This window comes from Anguilla anguilla, chromosome 10 (genome assembly GCF_013347855.1).
Source record: "Anguilla anguilla isolate fAngAng1 chromosome 10, fAngAng1.pri, whole genome shotgun sequence".
Lineage (NCBI taxonomy): Eukaryota > Metazoa > Chordata > Actinopteri > Anguilliformes > Anguillidae > Anguilla > Anguilla anguilla.
In genome coordinates, this window is record NC_049210.1 from 565,244 (window position 1) to 588,716 (window position 23,473).

At 48.0% G+C, this 23,473-nt stretch overlaps 1 protein-coding gene and 1 long non-coding RNA gene across 5 annotated transcripts in view; one reads left to right on the plus strand and one right to left on the minus strand.

The window, feature by feature from the left end:
- Positions 1-422: 422 nt before the first annotated feature.
- ypel1 (yippee-like 1) lies at positions 423-21,609 on the minus strand. Of its 4 annotated transcripts, none has more exons than XR_004761187.1 (6): positions 20,871-21,609; positions 15,549-15,833; positions 6,012-6,055; positions 4,062-4,170; positions 1,186-3,825; positions 423-1,151 (listed from the first exon to the last, which is right to left on the minus strand). XR_004761187.1 is itself a non-coding variant. In XM_035379117.1 (5 exons), the coding sequence occupies exons 1-5, from the start codon at positions 20,937-20,939 to the stop codon at positions 3,736-3,738; spliced, it is 597 nt and encodes a 198-aa protein (XP_035235008.1). In that variant the 5' UTR covers positions 20,940-21,609; the 3' UTR covers positions 423-3,735. The 4 variants fall into 4 exon arrangements, 2 of the variants coding, with proteins under 2 accessions (XP_035235008.1, XP_035235009.1); XR_004761186.1 differs by having other exon boundaries at positions 423-1,132; positions 1,167-3,825; XM_035379117.1 differs by having other exon boundaries at positions 423-3,825.
- The window catches only part of LOC118206417, a 32,472-nt gene continuing 26,217 nt past the window's right edge, over positions 17,219-23,473 (plus strand). Inside the window, exons 1-2 of the long non-coding RNA XR_004761191.1 lie at positions 17,219-17,428; positions 18,578-18,642. This is a non-coding gene — a long non-coding RNA (uncharacterized LOC118206417). The remainder of the gene's footprint in view (positions 17,429-18,577; positions 18,643-23,473) is intronic.

The window sequence follows — 23,473 nt, forward strand, 5'->3', positions numbered from 1 at the left end:
GAGGGAACAGGAGGAGGGGATGGGGGTGGAACAGAGGGAACAGGAGGAGGGGATGGGGGTGGAACAGATGGAGTGGGAAGGGGATGGAGGTGGATGAGATGGAGAGGGAAGAGGGGATGAAGGTGGAAGAGATGGAGGGAAGAGGGGATGGAGGTGGAACGGATGGAGAGGGCAGAGGGGATGAAGGTAGAACGGATGGAGAGGGGATGGAGGTGGAACGGATGGAGAGGGAAGAGGGGTGGAGATGGAACAGATGGAGAAGGAAGAGGGGATGGAGGTGAAACAGATGGAGAAGGAAGAGGGGATGGAGGTGGAAGAGATGGAGAGGGAAGAGGGGATGGAGATGGAGTGTACCCCCATCAACCAAAGAACAGCCCCAGAGTCCTCGATGCCAAAACAGTGAATCAACTCGACACAAACAGCACAATGCCACTGAAAGTTTATTGTGATATTTGAGATACAATACAGTGAAAAACAGACAGATGTGATATTTTATTTTACTGAGACAGAATGCAAAGCAATGTAGTCAAGTAAAAAGAAAAGAAAAAAGCAGATATATTTTTTTGCTTTGAAGAAAAAAAAATCAGGCACGACTCAATATAACCATTATAAATACAACATGCTTTCGACCTTATATTTTAACAGTCCTATGAAAATAACTCTTCAAACTTACAATCTTTTCCTTTGCATACCTAGATTCCTTACACTAATATCTTTAGAGTAACATTTCCTATTGATGAACAGGTTGGAGCCAGTGTCACTGAAAAACAGCTTAAGTAAACGTACGTTTCAGCATTCCAGCCATTTTCTACATCGCTGTATGTTCACTAAAATAAAACGAGTCCATTAGGACACTGAGCCAAGCTGTTTTTGGTTTTTTTAGCGAATACATTTTCAGCACCCAAATGACAACTCTGCTGCAAGGGGCTGTACACTAACTTAATGCTCTTCATCTTTTTTAGTAGAATGTATTTTTTTATTTGGTTCATATTTAGCAGTGACACTGGCCTCAAGGATTCCAAAGTTTAGAGGAAAGTTAACTGGGTGAACGGCCTGGTCAGCACTCTCCAGTACGAAACATCCACTGACCCAAACGTGTGGGAGAATCCAGCTTACCTCACTGCCCAACCACCTGGGCTTCCGAACAGAACCTGCTGCCCAACCACCTGGGCTTCCGAACAGAACCAGCTGCCCAACCATCCGGGCCTCAAAACAGAACCAGCTGCCCAACCATCTAGGCCTCCGAACAGAACCAGCTGCCCGACCATCTGGGTCTCCAAACAGAACCAGCTGCCCAACCATCTGGGCCTCCAAACAGAACCAGCTGCCCAACCATCTGGGCCTCCAAACAGAACCAGCTGCCCAACCATCTGGGCCTCCAAACAGAACCAGCTGCCCAACCATCTGGGCCTCCAAACAGAACCAGCTGCCCGACCATCTGGGCCTCACACACAGAACCAGCTGCCCAACCATCTGGGTCTCACGAAGGATTCAAAATAAAACAGCAGTCTCATCTGAGAGAGAAGACTGAGTACGACAGCAAAACAAAGAAAAGAACCAAAGAAACAGCAGCACACACAAGCCAGAGGTACAGGAACAGTTAACAAAAGTGCTTCAAGTCAGGGAAGTAAAGGAACCCAGTAGAAATAAGTATAAAACCTTAAATATGTTATTTTTATGTACAAAACTGTAACAGGGAAAATGTCTAATCTGTTTCCCCATTTGTGGTTTTTTCAAGTAGGATATTTCTGTAACCATTTAATTTGTATTTTCTTTGCCTGGTTGATTAAAAGGTCATGTTACCAGACCGACCTTCTCTGTGATGTACACCGAACATGGCCACATAACCAGAGACAACCCCCTCCCAAAAAAACACCCCTATCCCCACCCCCAGCAACACTAATTTTTCACAATCAGGATTTGATTTAATCTCAATTAAAAACTGCATAAATGACCCACGCGTCTCGTTACCAGGACAACCCCCCCCCCCCCCCAACTCTATTTACTCTGTATAAGCACTGAATAATTCAATCTCTCACCAGTGCTGATAAAACTATGAAAATATTGGTTGATTCCATATCTATGTTCTTTATCTGGATAGATCTCTGAAGTTTTGGTGAATACGTTTCAAGCAAACCAGCCCGGAGGCACGGATCGATGGACTGGGTTCACTAGTTATGCACTGCACAACCGAGAAGAATGTTCCTTTTGAAGAGGCACAAGATTCATGGAGCTTAGAGGCAAACACACACAGAACAGGAACAAAGAAAGCCATGAAAACACTCTCAAACCACGCCAACGTGCAGCAGGACCACGCCACAGCCAGGGACTCCATTTCCTAATAGCAGCAAAGAGGTTTACGCACAGTTTTGTTGAAAGAAATGGGTACTTTTTAATGCCATGTTCCGCCTAAATAAAGAACAGACTCATAGTGTCTCAGATTCGGGTTGAAGAAGGGAAGCACGGCCATGTTTGCACTCATATTGCCTTTGAGAAATGTAAACAGAACAACTTTAGATCTATAGGGAGATGATTTTACCAGCAACCACTCAACCCCGAGTCTCATTTATCTACATAGAATCTTATACAATCTTTCAGTTGTCAATGAAAGGCCTAAAGAGACAGACAGACAGACAGACTTTTGCCTCTAAACTCTCATGAACTCAAGGCCTCAGCAAAGAGCAAACAAAGTAACTGCATTCAAGTATGCTTTAATATACCGCGCAACGTGTGTATAAACATACGCACAGATATGTGCATGTACACCTACGCATGTACCCATGCGCTATGACTCTGTGTTCTCTTATGATGGGGAGGATCGGCCTCTGCAGAGAAAAAGAAAGCCTGGTTTCTCCTCTACAGCTCTCTGCCTTCTCTTCGTTTACTTCCAGAACGGTCAGAGGGACAGGAACAGGACCAGCCAGAAGTGGTGCGTAGGACACGACTGCGTGTAGAAGATAAGGGTGCGAGAGGCTGGAGCACAGTACCAGGTAACGCTGTGAGGCTGAGAGAGCAGCGAGGGCATTGGGGGGGTGGAGGGGGGTAATATTGGGACAGCAGCGGAGTGTTTGGGTGGGCTTTTGGGCCATGGGAGTTGGGGTGGTGTGGGTACGCTGTTAGGGGCGGTACCACAGATTGCACAGTGAAGTCATCATAAGAACAACGACAAAAAACAAACACAAATAAAATAACGGAAACACATTAAAATAGAGGGGTATAAAAGATCACACCCCCTCCAAACTACCCCACGCTGCACCCCCCCCCCCCCCGACCCCTCCCTCCCACCTGCTACATAACACCCCCATCTCACTGCCACCCCGGAAACGTCCCGTCTTTACACTACAGGCAAAGCACCATGGGAAGGCCCGGAGGCTTCAGTCTGAGCCCTTCCCCCACTCACTAAAACGGAAAAAGAGGAAAACAGAGTCATCTGAATAATAAAGGGGTGTTTCCTGCAGTAGAGGGGAGACACAGGACAGAGGTGCACACCTGCGGGGCTCTAGAACACGTCAGCACGGATGAGGACGGGACAGGGGTTCTGCGGCATGCCCCTCGTCTTGTCCTGTCAAGTTTTGTAAAAATGTTTTCGCTGTAAAGTTTGGCGAGAGTCCGGGAGACTGCCCTCCCTGTAACAGCTCCGTGAAGTCCCCGACGGAGCAAGGAAAGATCACAAAAACAACCTGGGTTCTGCCCCAGGGTTCTGCCCCAGGGTTCCCCCCGGGGTCCTGGGGGGGCTCACTCCCAGCCGTTGTCCTTGATCATGTGCGCCAGCTCGATGATGAACTTTCCTTCTTTGTATTTCTGACTGCTCTCAAAAGCATGCTCCTGTAGGGAAGAGATACACAGAGCATGCTCAGGACACATCCAATCACAAAGAGCCACTACTGTGACATCACAACACTGCCTTTCTGTAATTCTGAAACCCTTCCCCCCTGAACATTCTGTTTGAAATGTGCAGGTGTGGGGGAGGCGGAGTCAGGCGGCCGTACAGGAAGGCGGGGAGGCGTGGGGGAGGCGGAGTCAGGCTGCCGTACAGGAAGGCGGGGTCACAGCACACTTACGTATTTCCACCCCAGAGTGGTCTTGCAGTTTTCACAGTAGATATCCGCCACCGCATGCAAACCAGTGAGAAGAACCCGCTCCTCAGCTGGACCGCAGCCTACGTTCACCCTGAGAGAGGGAGGGTCAGGGGGAGGGAGGGGAGAGAGAGGGGGAGGGGGAGTGGGAGACAGAGGGGGAGAGGGAGGGAGATGGGGTGAAGGAGGGAGGGAGAGACAGTCACACTCATGGTTTACAGTTCCCCACAGCCAGTTTGCACGTGTCCTACGGGGAAGACTGTGCAGAAATGATCATCATGTGTGAATTCACTCATTTCAAGAGCACATTCCTTCAATGTTTAACACCAATCAAAATCCATCTTTCTGGACGTGCTCAGAAGGTACGGTAACCATGTGACTTGTTATCTACACAGAAACAGTACATGGCTGATATACCTTTTTAATCCCTTCCTTATTTATTCTTTCCTGGTAAACACATGATTAACCCTGCAAGTGCTGTGCTGCATGTCCCGTGTCTGTCTCAGATCCTTCACTAATGCAGAGCTGCAGTCTAACATCTCCACAGCAGAGCTCTCACAGGGAAATGTGCAGTCAGACAGAACGCACGGCTGAGCACTGTAAGTGAAGCTAGAAGTTCCACACATGGAGAAAATCGATCCCTTTGGGACTATTGCATAATGGCTAAATTACTTGGTCACAAAATAATTTGCAAGATGCAATGAATGACAGCACGTGTGACCTATAGAGAGGATGGATGGCCTGGGGGGCGGGGCTTAAGCCCGCTGCATTCGCCCTGTGGCGGATATCCGACAGACGAGCCGGGACTCGTTCGGATCTTTCTGCCTGGGTGAACGCATCACAGGCCGGAGGCGGAGCCACACTAGGCCTGACCAGCCTTCTCACGCAAGGCCACTTACAGCCCTGCGTCTGACTGGAGATCAAACGGCTCCCTTACACAGGCACGCACAGCAGCACAGGCCCTGCGCAGACTGGGCCTTACACAGGCACGCACAGCAGCACAGGCCCTGCGCAGACTGGGCCTTACACAGGCACGCACAGCAGCACAGGCCCTGTGCAGACTGGGCCTTACACAGGCACGCACAGCAGCACAGGCCCTGCGCAGACTGGGCCTTACACAGGCACGCACAGCAGCACAGGCCCTGCGCAGACTGGGCCTTACACAGGCACGCACAGCAGCACAGGCCCTGCGCAGACTGGGCCTTACACAGGCACGCACAGCAGCACAGGCCCTGTGCAGACTGGCCCTTACACAGGCACGCACAGCAGCACAGGCCCTGCACAGACTGGGCCTCACACAGGCACGCACAGCAGCACAGGCCCTGCGCAGACTGGGCCTTACACAGGCACGCACAGCAGCACAGGCCCTGCACAGACTGGGCCTCACACAGGCACGCACAGCAGCACAGGCCCTGCGCAGACTGGGCCTTACACAGGCACGCACAGCAGCACAGGCCCTGCACAGACTGGGCCTCACACAGACACACACACTGGCTAAAGAACGCCTCAAATCACGGCTAAAATAAAACACATCTTTAAAGCACAGACCCATGAATCATTAGCACAAGGAGCAAAGACAACATATTAATCAACTGACTTTTTCCACTTACTTTCAGGGAGACAGAAGAGTAAGATTTACACAGAGTTAAAGAGGTAGAGAACAGAGGGATACTTACACAGAGTTAAAGAGGTAGAGAACAGAGGGATACTTACACAGAGTTAAAGAGGTAGAGAACAGAGGGATACTTACACAGAGTTAAAGAGGTAGAGAACAGAGGGATACTTACACAGAGTTAAAGAGGTAGAGAACAGAGGGATACTTACACAGAGTTAAAGAGGTAGAGAACAGACGGATACTTACACAGAGTTAAAGAGGTAGAGAACAGAGGGATACTTACACAGAGTTAAAGAGGCAGAGAACAGAGGGATACTTACACAGAGTTAAAGAGGTAGGCTCGGCCTTGGCTGCCTTGGAACGACTGAAAGAGAAAGAGAGAGAGAGAGATGAATGTCAAATGGCAGCACAGTAATACAGGGATGGTAGGACTGGTCGGGGGGCAGGGGGGAGGAGCAGTAGGACTGGTCAGGGGGCAGGGGGGAGGGGCAGTAGGACTGGTCGGGGGGCAGGGGGGAGGGGCAGTAGGACTGGTCGGGGGGCAGGGGGGAGGGGCAGTAGGACTGGTCAGGGAAAGCCCCTCTCTAAGTCAAACCCCATCTGGCTACTTGGCTCTGGCCACATGCCAGCATGTGCATTACATAAATGTGTGTGTTTAAGTATGAAGCTCTCTGTGTGTGTGTGTTTTATAAATGTGTGTGTTTAAGTATGAAGCTCTCTGTGAGTCTGTTTTTCTTTGTCTGGTTTGCAGGAGAGCTGGCCTTCGTCTGGCTGCTCACATTAGCCTCATTGCAGCCCACAGAGTTAGCATGCAGCCACAGAGTTAGCATGCAGCCGCAGAGTTAGCATACAGACCACAGAGTTAGCATGCAGCCCAGAGAGATAGCATGCAGCTGCAGAGTTAGCATACAGACCACAGAGTTAGCTTGCAGCCCAGAGAATTAGCATGCAGCCCGCAGAGTTAGCATGCAGCTCACAGAGTTAGCATACAGCCCGCAGACTTAGCATGCAGCCCGCAGAGTTAGCATGCAGCCCAGAGTTACCATACAGCCCACAGAGTTAGCATGCAGCCCAGAGTTACCATACAGCCCACAGAGTTAGCATGCAGCCCGGCGCTGCCCTGCAGTTGAGCACCTGCAGCTCGCTAATCTGCTGTCAGATCCACTCTCATCACACAGATAAGAGCCGCCCCCCCCCCCCCCCCCCAAAGCCTGCAGCCCTCTCAGTACTGAGACGCTCAGATAGTGAGCTCTGGAAGGTGTGACAGTGAGCCTTCAGTGTCTAACACTTCAATTCCCATCTTCCTACATTAAAGAACAATCTCGTACAAACTAACTTTAAAACCTCTCAACTCTCAAATGAATGTACTTAAAAAGGAGGCTTGTCTGGTCGTGTGATTCTAACTTGCAGATGAAAGAGAGACAGGAACTGTCCTCACTATGCACTCATAATGTGCTCAATGTGCTCACACAGCTCCAAAGCTGTTTTCAGGAGCTCTGTGTACCTCATGGTAACACAGGTGAGAATGTTATACAAAGGTGTGTGTTATGCGCAGGTGTGTGTGTTATGCTCAGGTGTGTGTGCGTTATGCGGAGGTGTGTGTTCATTAAACGCAGGTGTGTGTGTTATGCACAGGTGTGTGTGCTATGTGCAAGTGTGTTTGTGTGTGTATGAGGCTGAGTGTGTGCGTGCGTGAGTCTGTGTGTGTGTGTGAGTGTGAGGTTGAGTGTATGTGGGTGAGTCTGTGTGTGTGTGTGTGTGTGTGTGTGAGTGTGAGGTTGAGTGTATGTGGGTGAGTCTGTGTGTGTGTGTGTGTGTGCATGTGTGTGTGTGTGTGTGTGTGAGTGTGAGGTTGAGTGTATGTGGGTGAGTCTGTGCATACATGTGAGTCTGTGTGTGTGTGTGAGTGTGTGTGTGTGTGTGTGAGTGTGTGTGTGTGTGCGTGTGTGTGTGTGTGTGTGTGAGTGTGAGGTTGAGTGTATGTGGGTGAGTCTGTGTGTGTGAGTGTGTGTGTGTGTGTGTGTGTGTGTATGTGTGTGTGTATGTGGGTGAGTGCGTGTGTGTGAGTGCGTGTGTGTGAGTGTGTGTGTGTGTGAGTGTGAGTGTGTGTGTGTGTGTGTGAGTGTGTGTGTGTGTGTGTGTGAGTGTGTGTGTGTGTGTGTGTGTGAGTGTGTGTGTGTGTGTGTGTGTGTGTGTGTATGTGTCTGTGTGTGTGTGTGTGTGTGTGTGTATGTGTCTGTGTGTGTGTGTGTGTGAGTGCGTGTGTGTGTGTGTGTGTGTGTGTGTGTGTGTGTGTGTGTATAATTCATTGAACTGTCTCTTACGGAGGCTGAATCTGTTGTTTAGTCTGTCAGTCTGTCTGTCAGTCTGTCTGTGTGTCACGGCGACGCAGCCAATCAGGCCAATCGGCTTTTATTTTCCACCGCAAATGAGCTTTCAGGCTAATAACCTTGCCAGCTGCTCCAGCACTGAGGCCTGCAGAAGCGGACGTCCTCCAATACAGCGTCAGCGCCAGAGCCTGGGGGCGGGGCCTGGGGGAGACGGGTGCACCAGAGCCTGGGGGCAGGGCTGGGGGAGATGGGCGTGCCAGAGCCAGGGGGCGGGGCCTGGGGGAGACGGGCGTGACAGAGCCAGGGGGCGGGGCCTGGGGGAGACGGGTGCACCAGAGCCTGGGGGCGGGGCCTGGGGGAGACGGGTGCACCAGAGCCTGGGGGCGGGGCCTGGGGGAGACGGGCGTGACAGAGCCAGGGGGCAGGGCTGGGGGAGACGGGTGTGACAGAGCCAGGGGGCGGGGCTGGGGAATACGGGTGTGACAGAGCCAGGGGGCGGGGCCTGGGGGAGACGGGCATGACAGAGCCAGGGGGCGGGGCCTGGGGGAGACGGGTGCGGCAGAACCTGCTCCACAGCCCTTACCCACAGGAGCCAGAGGGGGCGCTCTTCCCAGGGCTTAGCCCCTCTGTATCTAGTGACTGCCAAGTAGCTTAATTTGGCAGAAAGTGGAATTATTTCCATGTGTGCGCACTGCCCCACACACTCAGTCACGTCACACGAGTCCAACACCGGATCCTTAAACGGAAAACAGCGGATCAGAACCAGGAGCAGGAGCCAGGCGGAACCAGAGGTCCAACACCGAAATGTTCTGTACAGTAAACACAGCTCGATCCAACTGGTCAGCGACAGCCAATAGGAGCGTTCCTCACTCTGCTCCCTCCTTCTCTCCTTATAAAGCCCTTCAAGGGATGTCCAAATCACCAGCTGCTCCCCACTCCCCCCACAAACTAATTATGAGTGTCACCAGAGCCACCAAGTCACACCTCTGGGTGCTTAATTATCGGCTAGCACAGCTACTGACAGGCGCACGTGTGCACGGGACAGGCAGCAGTATGGGGGGAACCCTGGTGGGACAGGCAGCAGTATGAGGGGAACCCTGAAGGGACAGGCAGCAGTATGAGGGGAACCCTGGTGGGACAGGCAGCAGTATGAGGGGAACCCTGGTGGGACAGGCAGCAGGAACCCTGATGGGACAGGCAGCAGTAAGAGGGGAACCCTTGTGGGACAGGCAGCAGTATGAGGGGAACCCTTGTGGGACAGGCAGCAGTATGGGGGGAACCCTGGTGGGACAGGCAGCAGTATGAGGGGAACCCTGGTGGGACAGGCAGCAGTATGAGGGGAACCCTGGTGGGACAGGCAGCAGTAAGAGGGGAACCCTGGTGGGACAGGCAGCAGTATGAGGGGAACCCTGGTGGGACAGGCAGCAGTAAGAGGGGAACCCTGGTGGGACAGGCAGCAGTATGAGGGGAACCCTGATGGGACAGGCAGCAGTATGAGGGGAACCCCCACACACTCACACTGTTACACCATCACTGCAGTCAGCCCTTAGTTAGATTGCACACACTCACAGGAAGTACAATAGTTGCTTTGGGACAGAAATGTCTTGAGGGAGGAAGAGCATTTCCTCCTTATTTGGGAATTTTTAAACAAGCTTTTACATCAGGATTAACAAACAAAATGACCCCCCACCAGCGGATGTGCAAATCCTCTCTGCAGTGAACATTCAGTTCGGATCACGAACATATGCAAATGCAGTTCAGCACACACAACAGGGGCGAACATTCAAAGGCATTATTATCAGCTTCTAACGGCGGCAGTCAGAAGTTCATCTCTGTGTGCTCCACAGTACTGCTAGTTCTGCAGCCACAGTGTCACCCAGAATGCACTGCTGCATTAACACACCTTCTTTCTGCATGTAGGAGTGCAAATCCAGATCACGGGGTGGCATTAGCCAGCATTAATAAAATGACTGTTAAAAATAGGGTGGTTTGGCCTTAAAAGAAGATGAATAAATAAAATGCAGGCAAGCCTCAAATTAATGTTTAACCGTTTAGGCAAATTCTACCCCTCTACTAAACTCCTGTCTTTGAAAAATGGAAAAGATAATGAGTAACACCCCTGTTCGACAGAAAAATGGGGGACCCCTCTCAGGTCTAAGTGCTCCATCAGTAGTGAGTCAACACGAGTACATCCACCGCCACAGTCCACCCCCCCGAGCCTATCCACCACAGTCACAGTCTGCCCCCCCCCCATCCTGTACCAGAAGCACAGTCTGTTCCCAGCTCCTGCTGCATCGCCCTCTGTAATGCCTTTGGTACCTGACGCTCGATTCGTTGCTCTGCGGAAGGCTTCCTGTTGACTGTGCCAGTTTGTTATTGTGGAAAAACAGGCTGAACGTCAGTGATGAGTGGGGCAGTCTCTTTAGAGCAGATCCATCAGCACAGAAAGGCTGCATGCCTGCAGCTGTGCGTGTCTGTGTGCGTGTGCATGCGTGCATGCGTGCAAGTGTGTGTGTGTGTGTGTGTGTGTGTGTGTGGAGCTGAGTCAGGATCCAAAGCCTTCACCCCGTAAGTACTCGTTACATAATGGGGAGATCCAGCCACATCCGGGGGATTCTCCAGAGAATCGGGGTAACGTGGTCGAGGAGGGGGGACAGGGGGCGGGTGGCAGGCGGGGGCGGGGGGGGGGGGGGGTCATTGAGATTTAGAGCTCTGGAGAGGCTCTGGCACTTAAACAGAAAAGGGATTTCTCTTGTGAAACGCACACCTTCTGTCAGCCCATTCATTAAAAGAGCCACATTTACCCCACAGCTCCACGCATGGGACAAGGGCCGAGGTCCCCATAAACACCCTGTGTGTCCCCCAAGGTCCCCATAAACACCCTGTGTGTCCCCCGAGGTCCCCATAAACACCCTGTGTGTCCCCCGAGGTCCCCATAAACACCCTGTGTGTCCCCTAAGGTCCCCATAAACACCCTGTGTGTCCCCTAAGGTCCCCATAAACACCCTGTGTGTCCCCCACGGTCCCCATAAACACCCTGTGTGTCCCCCACGGTCCCCATAAACACCCTGTGTGTCCCCCACGGTCCCCATAAACACCCTGTGTGTCCCCTAAGTTCCCCATAAACACCCTGTGTGTCCCCCGAGGTCCCCATAAACACCCTGTGTGTCCCCCGAGGTCCCCATAAACACCCTGTGTGTCCCCCACGGTCCCCATAAACACCCTGTGTGTCCCCCGAGGTCCCCATAAACACCCTGTGTGTCCCCCGAGGTCCCCATAAACACCCTGTGTGTCCCCCGAGGTCCCCATAAACACCCTGTGTGTCCCCCACGGTCCCCATAAACACCCTGTGTGTCCCCCGAGGTCCCCATAAACACCCTGTGTCCCCCCTAAGGTCCCCATAAACACCCTGTGTGTCCCCTAAGGTCCCCATAAACACCCTGTGTGTCCCCTAAGGTCCCCATAAACACCCTGCGTGTCCCCCGAGGTTTCAAAACACTAGGACCGGCTGAAAAAATGTTTTAAAATAGCTTTTTAGTGAGAATTCACCAATCCTGAGCGGCAGTTAGCTCCTCAGAACACTGGCTCTAATGCTGACCAATCAGGTGGGGGCAGCGGTGAGGTCACATGCGTGCGGAAAGGAAACGGTTCGAGGAGCAGAGTGAAATGTGCTGTGTGTTGAGTCACATAAAACCCGTCTTACGCAATACACAGGAGGATGTGTAATAATACGGTCTGCAGCCCTAACAAATTACACTTCTGTCAGATTATGGACAGGCAAAAGACTCATTTTTCCCTGAGGATAATTGCCTCATGACTTGCTACCTAGCTGTCTTTGGAATGGTGAAATCACTGAATGTACATTTGGACTGTTTGAATTTAAATATAGACTTTTTTGCTCTTTAAAACAATAAAAAAAGAAATAGTCAGAGCATTAAGTGGTGGTCACACCACGCAGCCCTCCTACATACTCTAAATAAACAGACACCGCAGTCATGTGACCCTGGCTCCGCCCCCTAACCCCAACCCTCTCACACACAGAATTGGTATTTTACAAACCTGATTTGAAACTATACGAACTCAAACACTCATTTTTTATTTAATAGTCAAATATTATGATTCTGGGAGTGGTTAAACCAGACAGATATTTTCATAGTTTTCTATTTGTTTTTTTTTTTTAATAAAATAAAAATAGAAAGAAAAATAAACAAAGCGGATTCAACCTCACTCTCAGTCATTTATTCTTGAGCATTCCCAAAATGGATGATATATTCCAGCAGGTATTACACATCATGCCAGACATTTGCACTCATTCTCGTGTATTTCTGAAGCCTCCCATTGGATGATCATTTAGTTCTGTGATCATTAAAGTCTGTTATAAAGATGAAATATAAATATGTAGCCTAATTGTCCTCAAGTTTATTTCAGCGGCTTGTCATCAAGTAGGCAAAAAAAATCAATGCTCAGTACTTCTGTACTATTCCAGGACTTTTCAGCATCCCATAACCGGTCACACTGAACCACATTAAAGGGAATAATGTGGCATGTCTCCACAAAAGTGCTTTTTACTGGCAGGGATGCTCATAATTCACCTCGTCACCAGAAGGAAAAGCGGTTTTTGGTGCTCACTGCTGAGAGAGGCTGTAGGTCTGACTGAGGAGGACTTCAGTCTCACTAATGCCCCTGACATGAAGCTCCTGAAGGGAGAATCCCAGCGTGACCCCCACGCACACCCCTAACGCCACCCCTCAAATTTAAAGAACCAGCCCGAACGGGGGCGCGGACCGCCCCGCTGACCATGCCGTGCAGGCGCTCTGCGCTCTCCAGGGGATCCCGTCAGGACGGCGCTAAATCAGCGCGGCGCTTGGCAGCGCTGAGTGGAAAACAGCAGCGTGGGGATATCATCTTCCCCGTGACATAATCGGCTTACAGCCCGCGCCGCTCTGGCCTGCTTCTGCGAGGCCCAGCCGCAGGAGGTCTGAGGGGGAGGCTTTCTGGGCCGGGCTAAAAATAGCTGCAACCTTGCGGGCTCTCCCCTGACACTCCAGCCTCCGCTCAACACACAGCCTCGCAGCCTCAGGAAGAGCTCTACAGATCCACAGAGGCCCAGCCTCACAGCCTCACAGCCTCACAGCCTCAGTCCAGCCTCACAGCCTCACAGCCTCAGTCCAGCCTTTACAGAGGCCCAGCCTCACAGCCTCAGGAAGAGCTCCACAGATCTACAGAGGCCCAGCCTCACAGTCTTTTCCTGTAACTTCCTGATCAGGTTTCTGGAACTACATCTTCCATAATGCATTTTGGCAAATTGAAACATTACCTTCCATAATGCATTTAATCTTTCTGAAATTAGAATCTCCTGCACTGCAAAAACCATGCAGTGCAGACCTTAAAGGACCACAACTCAGTATGGATCTGCAAAATACAATTTAAGTCACTGTCATGTACAGACTGTAGTAAGATGGACAAAACATAAAAAGGTATAGATTTTTTTTTTTTGTTTAAGCTGACATATAAGCATCAAAGGAACTTTTAATGAAGTGCATCGTCTCCCAGGCAATGTGCTGAAAGTTGTTTAAAAGTAGTCCAACAAACCTGTCTACATAAAGTTAGCATTCCTCACCTCCAGGTTTCAGACAGACAAGACACTGAACTGAACTAAAACATCACTTAAACTTAAACTTAAACTACTGACTAAAACTTCACTTAAACTACTGCCTAAAAGGTCAGCTGCTCAGTAAATTGTATTGTACTCCTGCTAGACGAGTCTGTCAGCCCACAGTATGGAAGGAGAAGAACATTGAAGTCACAAAGGAATTTTCTGCTGATGATCAGTTATGGCCCGACATCACCCCATCACAGCAACGTGCTGATGAGTTCTGAAAGGTTGCACATCTAGTTTGATGTGACCCAGCACAGCACAAAGACAAAGCCTCTACCTGTTCTCCAGCATTCCTTGGCCTCCGTCAGATCAACAGAAGCTCAGAAAGCTGCACACAATGACCTTTCTGCTTAACAGGAAAAACAACAGAGACACAACACAGCTTGGATTTATCACCTTAAATTTCACAGAATATCATTATGCCAGTCTTTACCCCAGACACAAGAGCACAGGGAAAGGGAATGTTCTGTTTGTGAGACCACTGGTTTCCCACTGGTTGGTTCTAGCAAGTTTCAGCCAGCTTTATGTTACTGGTCGGCCTGAACAGATGCATGAAAACAAAGTTACAATCCTGAAAAGCGAGGTGATCACACGGCAAATTAATCTGTGTCCTTCTATCACACTTCTCATGGAAGCAGGTTTATCAGTGTCTACTTTCAGGTACATGGATGTCTATCTATAGCGCAGCAAGGCCAAAACCTGAACTTCACCTGGGTGTTTTAAAACGCAGCCCAGCCTTTGTTTTATTTCCATCCGGCGTCTGTTACCTAACCCTAACCATTTTCTTTTCTTAATTCAGCGAAAGCAGATGTGATCACAGGAACACTGTTTTACCCACAGAGCTCTCTGCAGACTCTCCCACAACCTCTCGCCTGTCACAAATCTTTCAATCTATGGGAAAAATATTCTGGGTAGTCAGGGTTCTTTTGAATGCCCTGCAGTCTGAGGAAACACTCAAGCCAGCATTACGCGGACTTCTGTTGTAAAGGTATTAAAGTGACCCACACCGATGCTGTAACGTACGGGATGAATGGGCAACACGTCTCCTCAGCCCCCAGTGCAGACCTGACACTGCGACCCCTTCAGCAGCCGAGCGGGCCGAGCCGCGCTAACGATGCTCATCGGCTTCGACAGGCCCGCTGTTTATCGTGACAAGCGAGGCCAGCCGTCTTCCTGGCTCAGAGTAATCGGTGCAGACACCTGGAAAGGTGATGCGTGCCTCATATTAATAACCCGCTGAAACACACCCTCCTGTGCAGCTGGGTTAGGCAGAGAATCAGCTAACAACGACCTGTATCTCACACACTCACCTGGCTAACAACGACCTGTATCTCACACACTCACCTGGCTAACAACGACCTGTATATCACACACTCACCTGGCTAACACCGACCTGTATATCACACACTCACCTGGCTAACTTTGGCCACCAGTATATCATACACTGAATGGGCTAACAATGGCCTGTATATTTTGCACTGGCTAGGCTAACTACAGCCTGTTTATCACATACTGGCTAAGCCAACTGTGACCTGTATATCATACAGTGGCTAGGCTACCTGTGGCCTACATATCACATGCTGGTCTGGCTGGGGCAAATCGCCGCGCTTGGCTAACAGGCTAAATCCAGATAAAGCTGATGCTGCTTGCCCCGGCGGCTCACATTCCCTGACCTTTCACAAGGTGCTGACACAATTCTCAGGCAAAACGGAAACAGGAAACTATTCTATAAAAACACAGGAATTACCTGGCCATGCAACAGAGAGGAACCCCCCCCCCCCACTCACCCCCCGCCCATCCACCCACCCCTCTCAGATTATTGTGCTGATTGGTGGATTTTCCGGGACATGGGGCAGAGAGCTCTCTACCTTGGATATGAGCTCGTCGTGGTTGGCCAGGTGTGCCCTGCAGTGGATGCAGCTGTAGGTGCGATGACAGTTGGGCAGGTAGGCCTGGAAGGTCTTGGACTTGGTCATCTTCACCATCTCACTGTGGGCCGGCTCCTCCCGAGGCTCCGGGCTGGCGCTGGAAGAGTTGCAGCTCTGCTGGACTTGCTGACAGAAGAAACACTGGAAGATGCAAGCAAAAGCCGTCGTTGTTCTGGAGTGGGTGTGTGGCACGCTCCACACATGCACCACAAGAGAAATACACACCTGGAGGAGAGAGAGAGAGAGAGGGAGGGGGGGAGAGAGAGTGAGAGAGAAACAGGGGGGGGGGGGGGGGGGGTGAAGGTTAATGAGGGTGCATGATCATCCATAAAGAACATTTTAACAAGCACGTTCAAGCTTGCTGCCACTGCACACAAACAACATTTGCTTCCTTGGAAAGGATTTCGTAAAAAAACCATTCATACATTCCAAACGTATTCAAATGAACGAACCTGTTTGTGGATTCAGTGAGTTAAATATTTGTCCATGGTTTAACCAGGGAGCACAGAGAAGCATCTGCTACGGCAGGAGCACGGTTTGACTGAGCTCTGTGTGAGCCTCTGCACTGTCAATCCCCTTCAAACATCAGCACAGGTGTTAGAGTGGCATCAGAATCAGAATCAGAATCAGAATCGGGTTTATTGCCAAGTAGGTTTACACATACAAGGAATTTGTTTTGGTCAGGTGTTGCGTAACAGTGAACATAAAATAAGATAAATAGAGTAAGATGAACTTACTCAGCATGTTACTCAGACTGGAACTTACACTGAAAGCACAGCTAAATGCACCTGTAGTTCCCTGTATGGTACAGTAAGTGGGTGCACCTGGCGCTTCTGGGAAGACAAAACCCTGCTGATCAGAAGGCACGCGCTTGGGCTGACTCCAGAGACTCAGGCTACCCACTACTCACATCCAGAGAGGTGCAGCTATTGCAGGGAATGGCTGATTGTTCCCAAGAAGGAACCACACAATTACCCAAACAGGCCTAGAAAATGTAAAACACTAACAGCACTTTCTCATGATTTACCGTGATTGTTGTAATGCATTCACTGTTATGTCACTTTCACTTGCATGAGGGGTAATCATGATGGTGAGAATCGAGAAACAGTATCAGACTCCATTCAAAGGCCATTTATTACCCTCACAGAAACCTCTATTACCAACTCCCACACTGATGTTTCCACACATGTGCACAAACTATAAAAAGTTGCGTAAAGCATTAAACAATAGAGGCAGAAAAGACCAAAGAAGGCATTTCAAAGCATCGCTGAGGAAGCCATCTCATCTCAGAACGTAGTGTCGCAAGAGCAAAACAGGAAAGCGTGCGCGCAGGTTAACCCACACGAGTCGCGCGCAGCAAACAATAACAAAAGAAGCTTCCGCAAAAGAACAGGAAGCCAGGGGTCGCCACGGCGCGCGCCATGGAAAGCGTGCTTCTGGTCCGCGCCGATCAGCCAATCTCTGCTCGCCTCTACGGCAGCTCAACAGGAAGCCAGTTTATCGCTCCCGCCGTTTGTTTCGTTTTTGCCACCGTCGCCTTGTGAATGCTTTACTAAGGCTGCTAACCACAAAATAGAACACTTTCCCTCACTCCGCGCGAGAGAGAAGTAGAAGCGCACATTCTCAAAACGGCGAGCCAAATGCGCTGTTTACCCCGAAGGCCTGTGTTTGCCTAGAAATTCACCCGAAACCCGGCAGCGTATGCTGTGCTTGGCTGTCCGCCAGTATGGCGACCGTGGCAGAAGAGCCCCCTGAATGCTTTTCACACGAGGCTCGCCGTGAAAACGAACAGGTCCAACGCAGAGCGCAGGGTCGGAAAGGTAAAAACAGCCGTCAAGTTGGGATTCACACATCGCTCGACACGTCTACCCCAGTGATAACTTGGTCGCAGTTCCTCTTCTCAAAGCCGAGAGCTGTACTGAAAACAGTTCAGCCTCGCTAACAAAAACGGAGACCGCTTTTGAAATATGCAAAACTGACCCTATTTTCAAGACGAAGCTTCTTAGCTGTTGTGCATACTTTACCGCTAGCAGTTATCATTAGTTCGACCTACTTAACAGTAAAATTAGAAAGTTTTAGTGGTCAGGGTACACCAGGCATCACAGATGTAAGTGCAATGACAAGATATTTAACTAAAGACAAGAATCATAGACTCACTTCAACAGACAGACCACCTGACGCCTGAAAAAAACTGCTTGGATATGGACCATTTAATAATCTTTGCACTGAAAATTAGCCATTACAAAAAAACAACTTGATAATAGGACTATACATCAGAACACTGACGAGGGGTTAATTTAAGGACAGGACGCTGCCATGTCCATTTCAAACCTCAATGCACCATAGGCCAACAGGTCTGACTTAAGAATTTAATATGCCAGCTCCATGCAAGAAACGGGGGGAATCACCCAAGCATTAACACAGACTGTTGCATTACTCTATCAGTTAGCAAAATTTGTATCTTTGCATGTTTTGGATGTCGTTTAACATGAACCTGTTAAAGGTAACAAACAGCAGTGCTTTCAATAGGGCTAATCTACAGCAGCAGTTAACACAGAAGATTAAGGCAGCGATAAAATCTCCTGTTGTGCAGGTCTCAGATAAGGCACGTCTCATACAGGCTGAATCGCCAACACAGGCCAACACAAGCCAACACAGGCCAATCAGGTGCAATTTCTGCCAATGTTGTTTGGAAACCACTACCACAAAGGGATACATGTTTCACTGTCACTACCTCAACCTCAAGCAGTAAGGTTTCCTGGGGACATTTTGACTCACCTGCAACTCATAACAGAAGCCACTGCCCCTTAAGTATACTGTACAAACAGCAACTGTGTGGCACAGTAACCCGTTTCAGAATCACGTTTGAATATACAAGCCATTTAAATCCTTGACAGATGAAAACAGTACAATCTGTTCAGGTTTTGCCAGTTCCTGTACAAGCAGCTATTTTCCTTTTCTGTTATTAGACAATACAGATCCCTGGGGAGACGTGGAATCTCTGCGTGAGCCTGGTCTACACGGTGGAACTAAGGTAAGACTGGGGCTCATGGACGTATCAAAGAACAATGGATATGCCAGAAAGAGAACAGCCACTTCTCAACGCGCTTCTTTGTACCTGAAACAGGAAGAAGCGAGTCTGTCTCCCTGTTATCGCCTGTTAACCAGCTGTGCACATACAGGCTACTCAGAATGTAGTATAGCATTTCTGTTCCTTCTCGTTCACCATTAACAAGATACTGCGATGTCCATTTACAGATTAAATATAACGGAAACATCGCAAAAGTATATTTATATTGCACGAGAGTAATTCACGGCTCCTGTGGACTCGCCATGGCTCAGTCTTATCATCGGGGGTAGGCTACAGTAGCCTACAGGACAAATGGCACTGACACACGCTTCCGTGTACTTTTATACGATGCACTTTCTGCAAAGTTTAGAAATGTTTTCGTATAACGGAATATTAACAGTTCACGATTAATCGACGGCATGCGTTATTTTTAAAGAACTATGATCCATTGTGCTACTTCCTACAGGTTTCCTAGGTCGTTGATACTTGTGGTTTTATCTTAAATATACCAAAGCCATTAGCAACACTTGGACAATCGAACTTTTACCATCACAAAATCAACACGAAACAACTTAAGTCATGCGTTCTTCATTTGGCACAGCACTTACCACCTGAAACAGGTCTCCCCGAATCCAGTTTTTACACAGAATATATTTTGATGTGCTTAAGATGTAAAAATTAAAAGCAAACTAGGGCAATAGACGTTTTATTGTCTGAAATATGTAGATATTGTCCTAAGCCGATGCGATATATTATGCTGGTGTAGACTGCCATGTACATGTCTCGTCTTTGTCGTTGCCTTTGTGTTCGTGATAGACTAGCCTGGTAGCTTTGTGATGAATACGTCATTTGGAGGACGCCCTTACACTTGATTGACACTTACAGCAACCACTAAATGAGCAGACATGGCGCGATGACGGCAGTTGCAAAAACGCTCCCGGATGTGTAAATAAATACACGAAAGCATGACGAGCTTTCACAGTTAACCAATTTTGATATCATAATTCAATATCGGTTCGTTCAACGGGTTAAATACTGAATAAGAACATACTAACTTATGATAAACAGAGTGGTTAGGGTTAAGACAATAATCTGGGAAAGAAGCACCTGATAATTGCTTTTCAATTTATTAGTGCCACCTTAAATTCTACATTTTATTCGAATACCAGAATCTTAATTCAACTTGTCCTCAATTGTTATGACTGCTACCATAACATCCTCAGTTAACCTACTCAATTTTAATAGCCTATCATTAAAACTTAATAATGATGAATCGTTAATATGATTAATAAAATTAAATAACAGCAATGTCAACCATATTCTGTGTTAATATAGCCTATAACTGGCCCAGAATAAAATGACTATCACCAAAATCTATAAAAACGGTAATCACCGAAATTGACTTGAAAAGTCCGTTGCACCTGGATAAGATATTATTCTACCCTCTCCGATGCATGCGTCACGAGCACATCTGCCACAGCTTATAAATAATAAGCAAGACTATGAGCAAACAGACAACGGCTGAAAACGTAGCACACAACACATCCTGCACGCTCTTCGTTTGCAACGTAGCCCTGCTGATAATACCAATGGTAAATCGCAAAGCTTTTCAGCCATTTTTCGCTGGGATTTGTTTTTATTTCCACTGCACAGAATCCAGACTCATTCATGAAATTATGTAATGCGTCTCAGTGGCTACAGCTGACAGCGATATTGACTTGATTTTGCTGTTGTGTAAACGCGCAATGCAGTGTTCAATTTAGCGACACAACCATGTTGTAAAAAACTGTCCAGAAAAATAACTTTGCGTCGAATCGATGCACTGATGATGTCATATGTTTGCATTCCGCACCTCGTCGCTTTTATGACCCAGTTGTTCGCTAGCAGCAATCCTGGACTAGTCAGGTTATATCGTCTGTTTCCCCACATTCTGCGAACCAATACATATGCAGTCTTATTTAGTTAACTGCCAAACACAATACTGATATTATGCTATGTCATTCAGCAAGCTAGCCAGGGGAAGAGCTGCATCCCCTCAATGTGACCTTTTTCCAAGCCAGTGGCAAGGCTTTAATGAAATCCAACAAAATAGATTTTGAATAGCACATTTTAACGTTGTCAATAAATTAAAATAAAATTAATCCTTAACTATCATGACCTGCTTGAGCAAGCTATATCATGTCGATACTTACGCAAAAATAATTCTCCCTTACGGACGGAGGTGGAGAATATAATTTCTCCACGACAGCTGTCTTTCTCATTCACAAGTAGTGTGTTGTGGTCCACGCGTGGGGTGCCACGATCCCAGAGATAGCGAGCTTTCTTCAATGTCTTTTACAGCATTTCATATTTCTCCCGTTCCGCCGCCCGACTGTGTAACTGACTGAGATCACTTAAACTTATAACTGCTCCTCAGCTGTGAAAGTGCACAATTCCAGCAGCGCGTATTCCACGCAAACTAGCTAGCTTTTATATTTTCCATTTAATTGCAGCACGCGATTAGCGCTGCTGCAGTTTGGCTCGCGCTGTTACAATAACACCAACCTCAACTCCAGGACGTATGGAGTTGCATATAACCTAGCCAACTAGACCATTTGAAACCCTCAAAATTTTCAACGCAGAGTCTGATATGAACGTTTGTATTCGTTCCCACGTAAATCCCCTCCGTTCTGATTTTTCCAAAAATATTTCATGAAATAAGATTTTATTATTTCCCCTATATATTTCCTTTAATCAGCAGCGTGTTTCGCCGTATCTTCTTGGCCCGGGATCCCTGTAAACTCCCCCGATCGTGTATTAAAAGCATAAACTGATAGCTACTCCAAACCTTTTCTGATCTACGCTACAGCTGCCGAGTCGCGTCTTTTGTTTTGTTACTGCCTGAAAATCGTTAGCTACATTCGAACTTGTTACAACGAAACAGGCAGACGCAGAAGTCCAGCCTCACCACCGCAATTGTGACCAATTAGAGCGAGTAGAATCCAGCCGCAGCCAATACTTGGTTAGTAAACTCCGCTCCGGTTGTCACCAAAAGCCAATCACGACAGCTCCTAGGGAGAGACAAAGCCAGAACGCGCTTTGCCTTGTTTTTGGTGAGGCGCGCCTCCGCAAAAAGACACGTGCCAATTCTCCAGTCAGGGTGCGTGTGAGCGCGCATTACGTAGGCACGTGGTTGAAGTAAACAACAGGCGCGCAGCCGCGGTTTTTCCGAAACAATTTGTTGCAGACAAATTTCATTTTGTGATTCCAGTATTCTATAAATAAATAGCCTACATTACACCATTCACCATCAATAACCGCGAGTACCGCAAAACCACACAGGGTGTATAATCTGAATTTAATCATTAGCGCGTTTAATAGTTGTCACTTTGTTTGCGCAGTTGCCTGAATCTGCATTAATGCGGACCCCCTATTTACTGGAAATGGATGTTTTACAACGATGGTTCCTTCCTTCGCTGGATTATTAGATATGCGGAGGGGGGAGGGGGGTTGTCTTAAGTCATTCATAAAATATCGGCCAGGAGAGACACTTTGAACATCCTTTAGAGTGCTGTGTCTGTTTACAGTCTGTTTAGCTACGTAGGCTACTGTCCGTTAACTGCGCGAGGAATTAAATAAAATTACTTAATAAGATACCATTGCTAACTAAAGTATAATGTATATAAATATGCATTTGCCTGTTGAAATATGAAATCATAATTGTCATTGATAATTTTGTAGACCTCATGCAAGTGTATTTTTGTAATGGAAGCTACCGTTACTGCAAAACAAGGACAGGTCTGTGCCTCTTGTCTGTTAACTCGATGTTGTGAACACTGGCCGTAATATTTCTCACTGGATATGGAATGAGACAGCTGCACATCGGTGGTTATTGGTTGCATTCATTCTTTTATCTGTCAGTTTTTTAAATATGACATACGAGGAACAATGCAGAAATACACAGTGTAAATTACATCAGTACGCACATAACTCATTTGTCTTCCGCCAGAATTCAGGCTGAGCCGCTTTATGTTACTGGCTCTGGTTCTCCTACATCATAATCCGATTTCACATAAAAATAGGCTGTGATAAAAACCTGACAGAAAGCATTAGCTCGATTTCCTGCCGTTCACTGCTCTCTATGGGAGGATATTGGTAGTGCTCACGCTAAGCTACTGACCTGCCAACATACACACAATAATGTAATCACGATAAAAATCTGAGGTCATATCTGCAGATGGTTACAAACCAGCCTTACAAAACAAATGAAATATCAAGTCCCAAGTATGAGCTAATTATTTTAACATTTCAAAATATGTTATTGGCACTTTTGACACATACAGTATGTTATTATACTGTTAATATTAATAAATCACATTACACTGACTGTGAAGTACAGGGACATCCAAAACTGGAAACAGTGGAGTAGGGTAGAGGTAGCAGGGACAAAAACAGCTGTTTCTGTAAAACGGTAAACTGTACTTTTGCGTCATACTCATCTTTTGGTCTCAAATCCAAATGTATATGGCCAAAACAATAAATCCCTCTCTATCGTTCCCATAGTGAAACATTGAATATTGTTATAGTGAAACACATCTTTCTGTCACATTCTACTGAACACAGCATTGTTCTGAACACAAGCAGGGAATTCTGCTGAACACAGGGAATGCTGATATGATATTAATAACAATGACTGAGTGTCACTGTCCTTTATCCCCATGTTAAAGCTGCTCAGCACCAGAAGCCTCTGCAGTTCTGCAGTGTAAACTTTGTGCAGTAAGAGACGTGATGCCATACAGGCTTTTATTTAAAGAGA

Excerpts from the sequence above, each read along its gene's own strand:
- ypel1 (XM_035379117.1), bottom strand. The coding sequence starts at position 20,939 with ATGAGAAAGACAGCTGTCGTGGAGAAATTATATTCTCCACCTCCGTCC. Across the intron at positions 4,171-6,011 it reads GCCTACCTCTTTAACTCTGT|GGTGAACGTAGGCTGCGGTC; the intron begins GTAAGTATCCCT and ends TCCCTCTCTCAG. Across the intron at positions 3,826-4,061 it reads CCACTCTGGGGTGGAAATAC|GAGCATGCTTTTGAGAGCAG; the intron begins GTAAGTGTGCTG and ends TCTTCCCTACAG.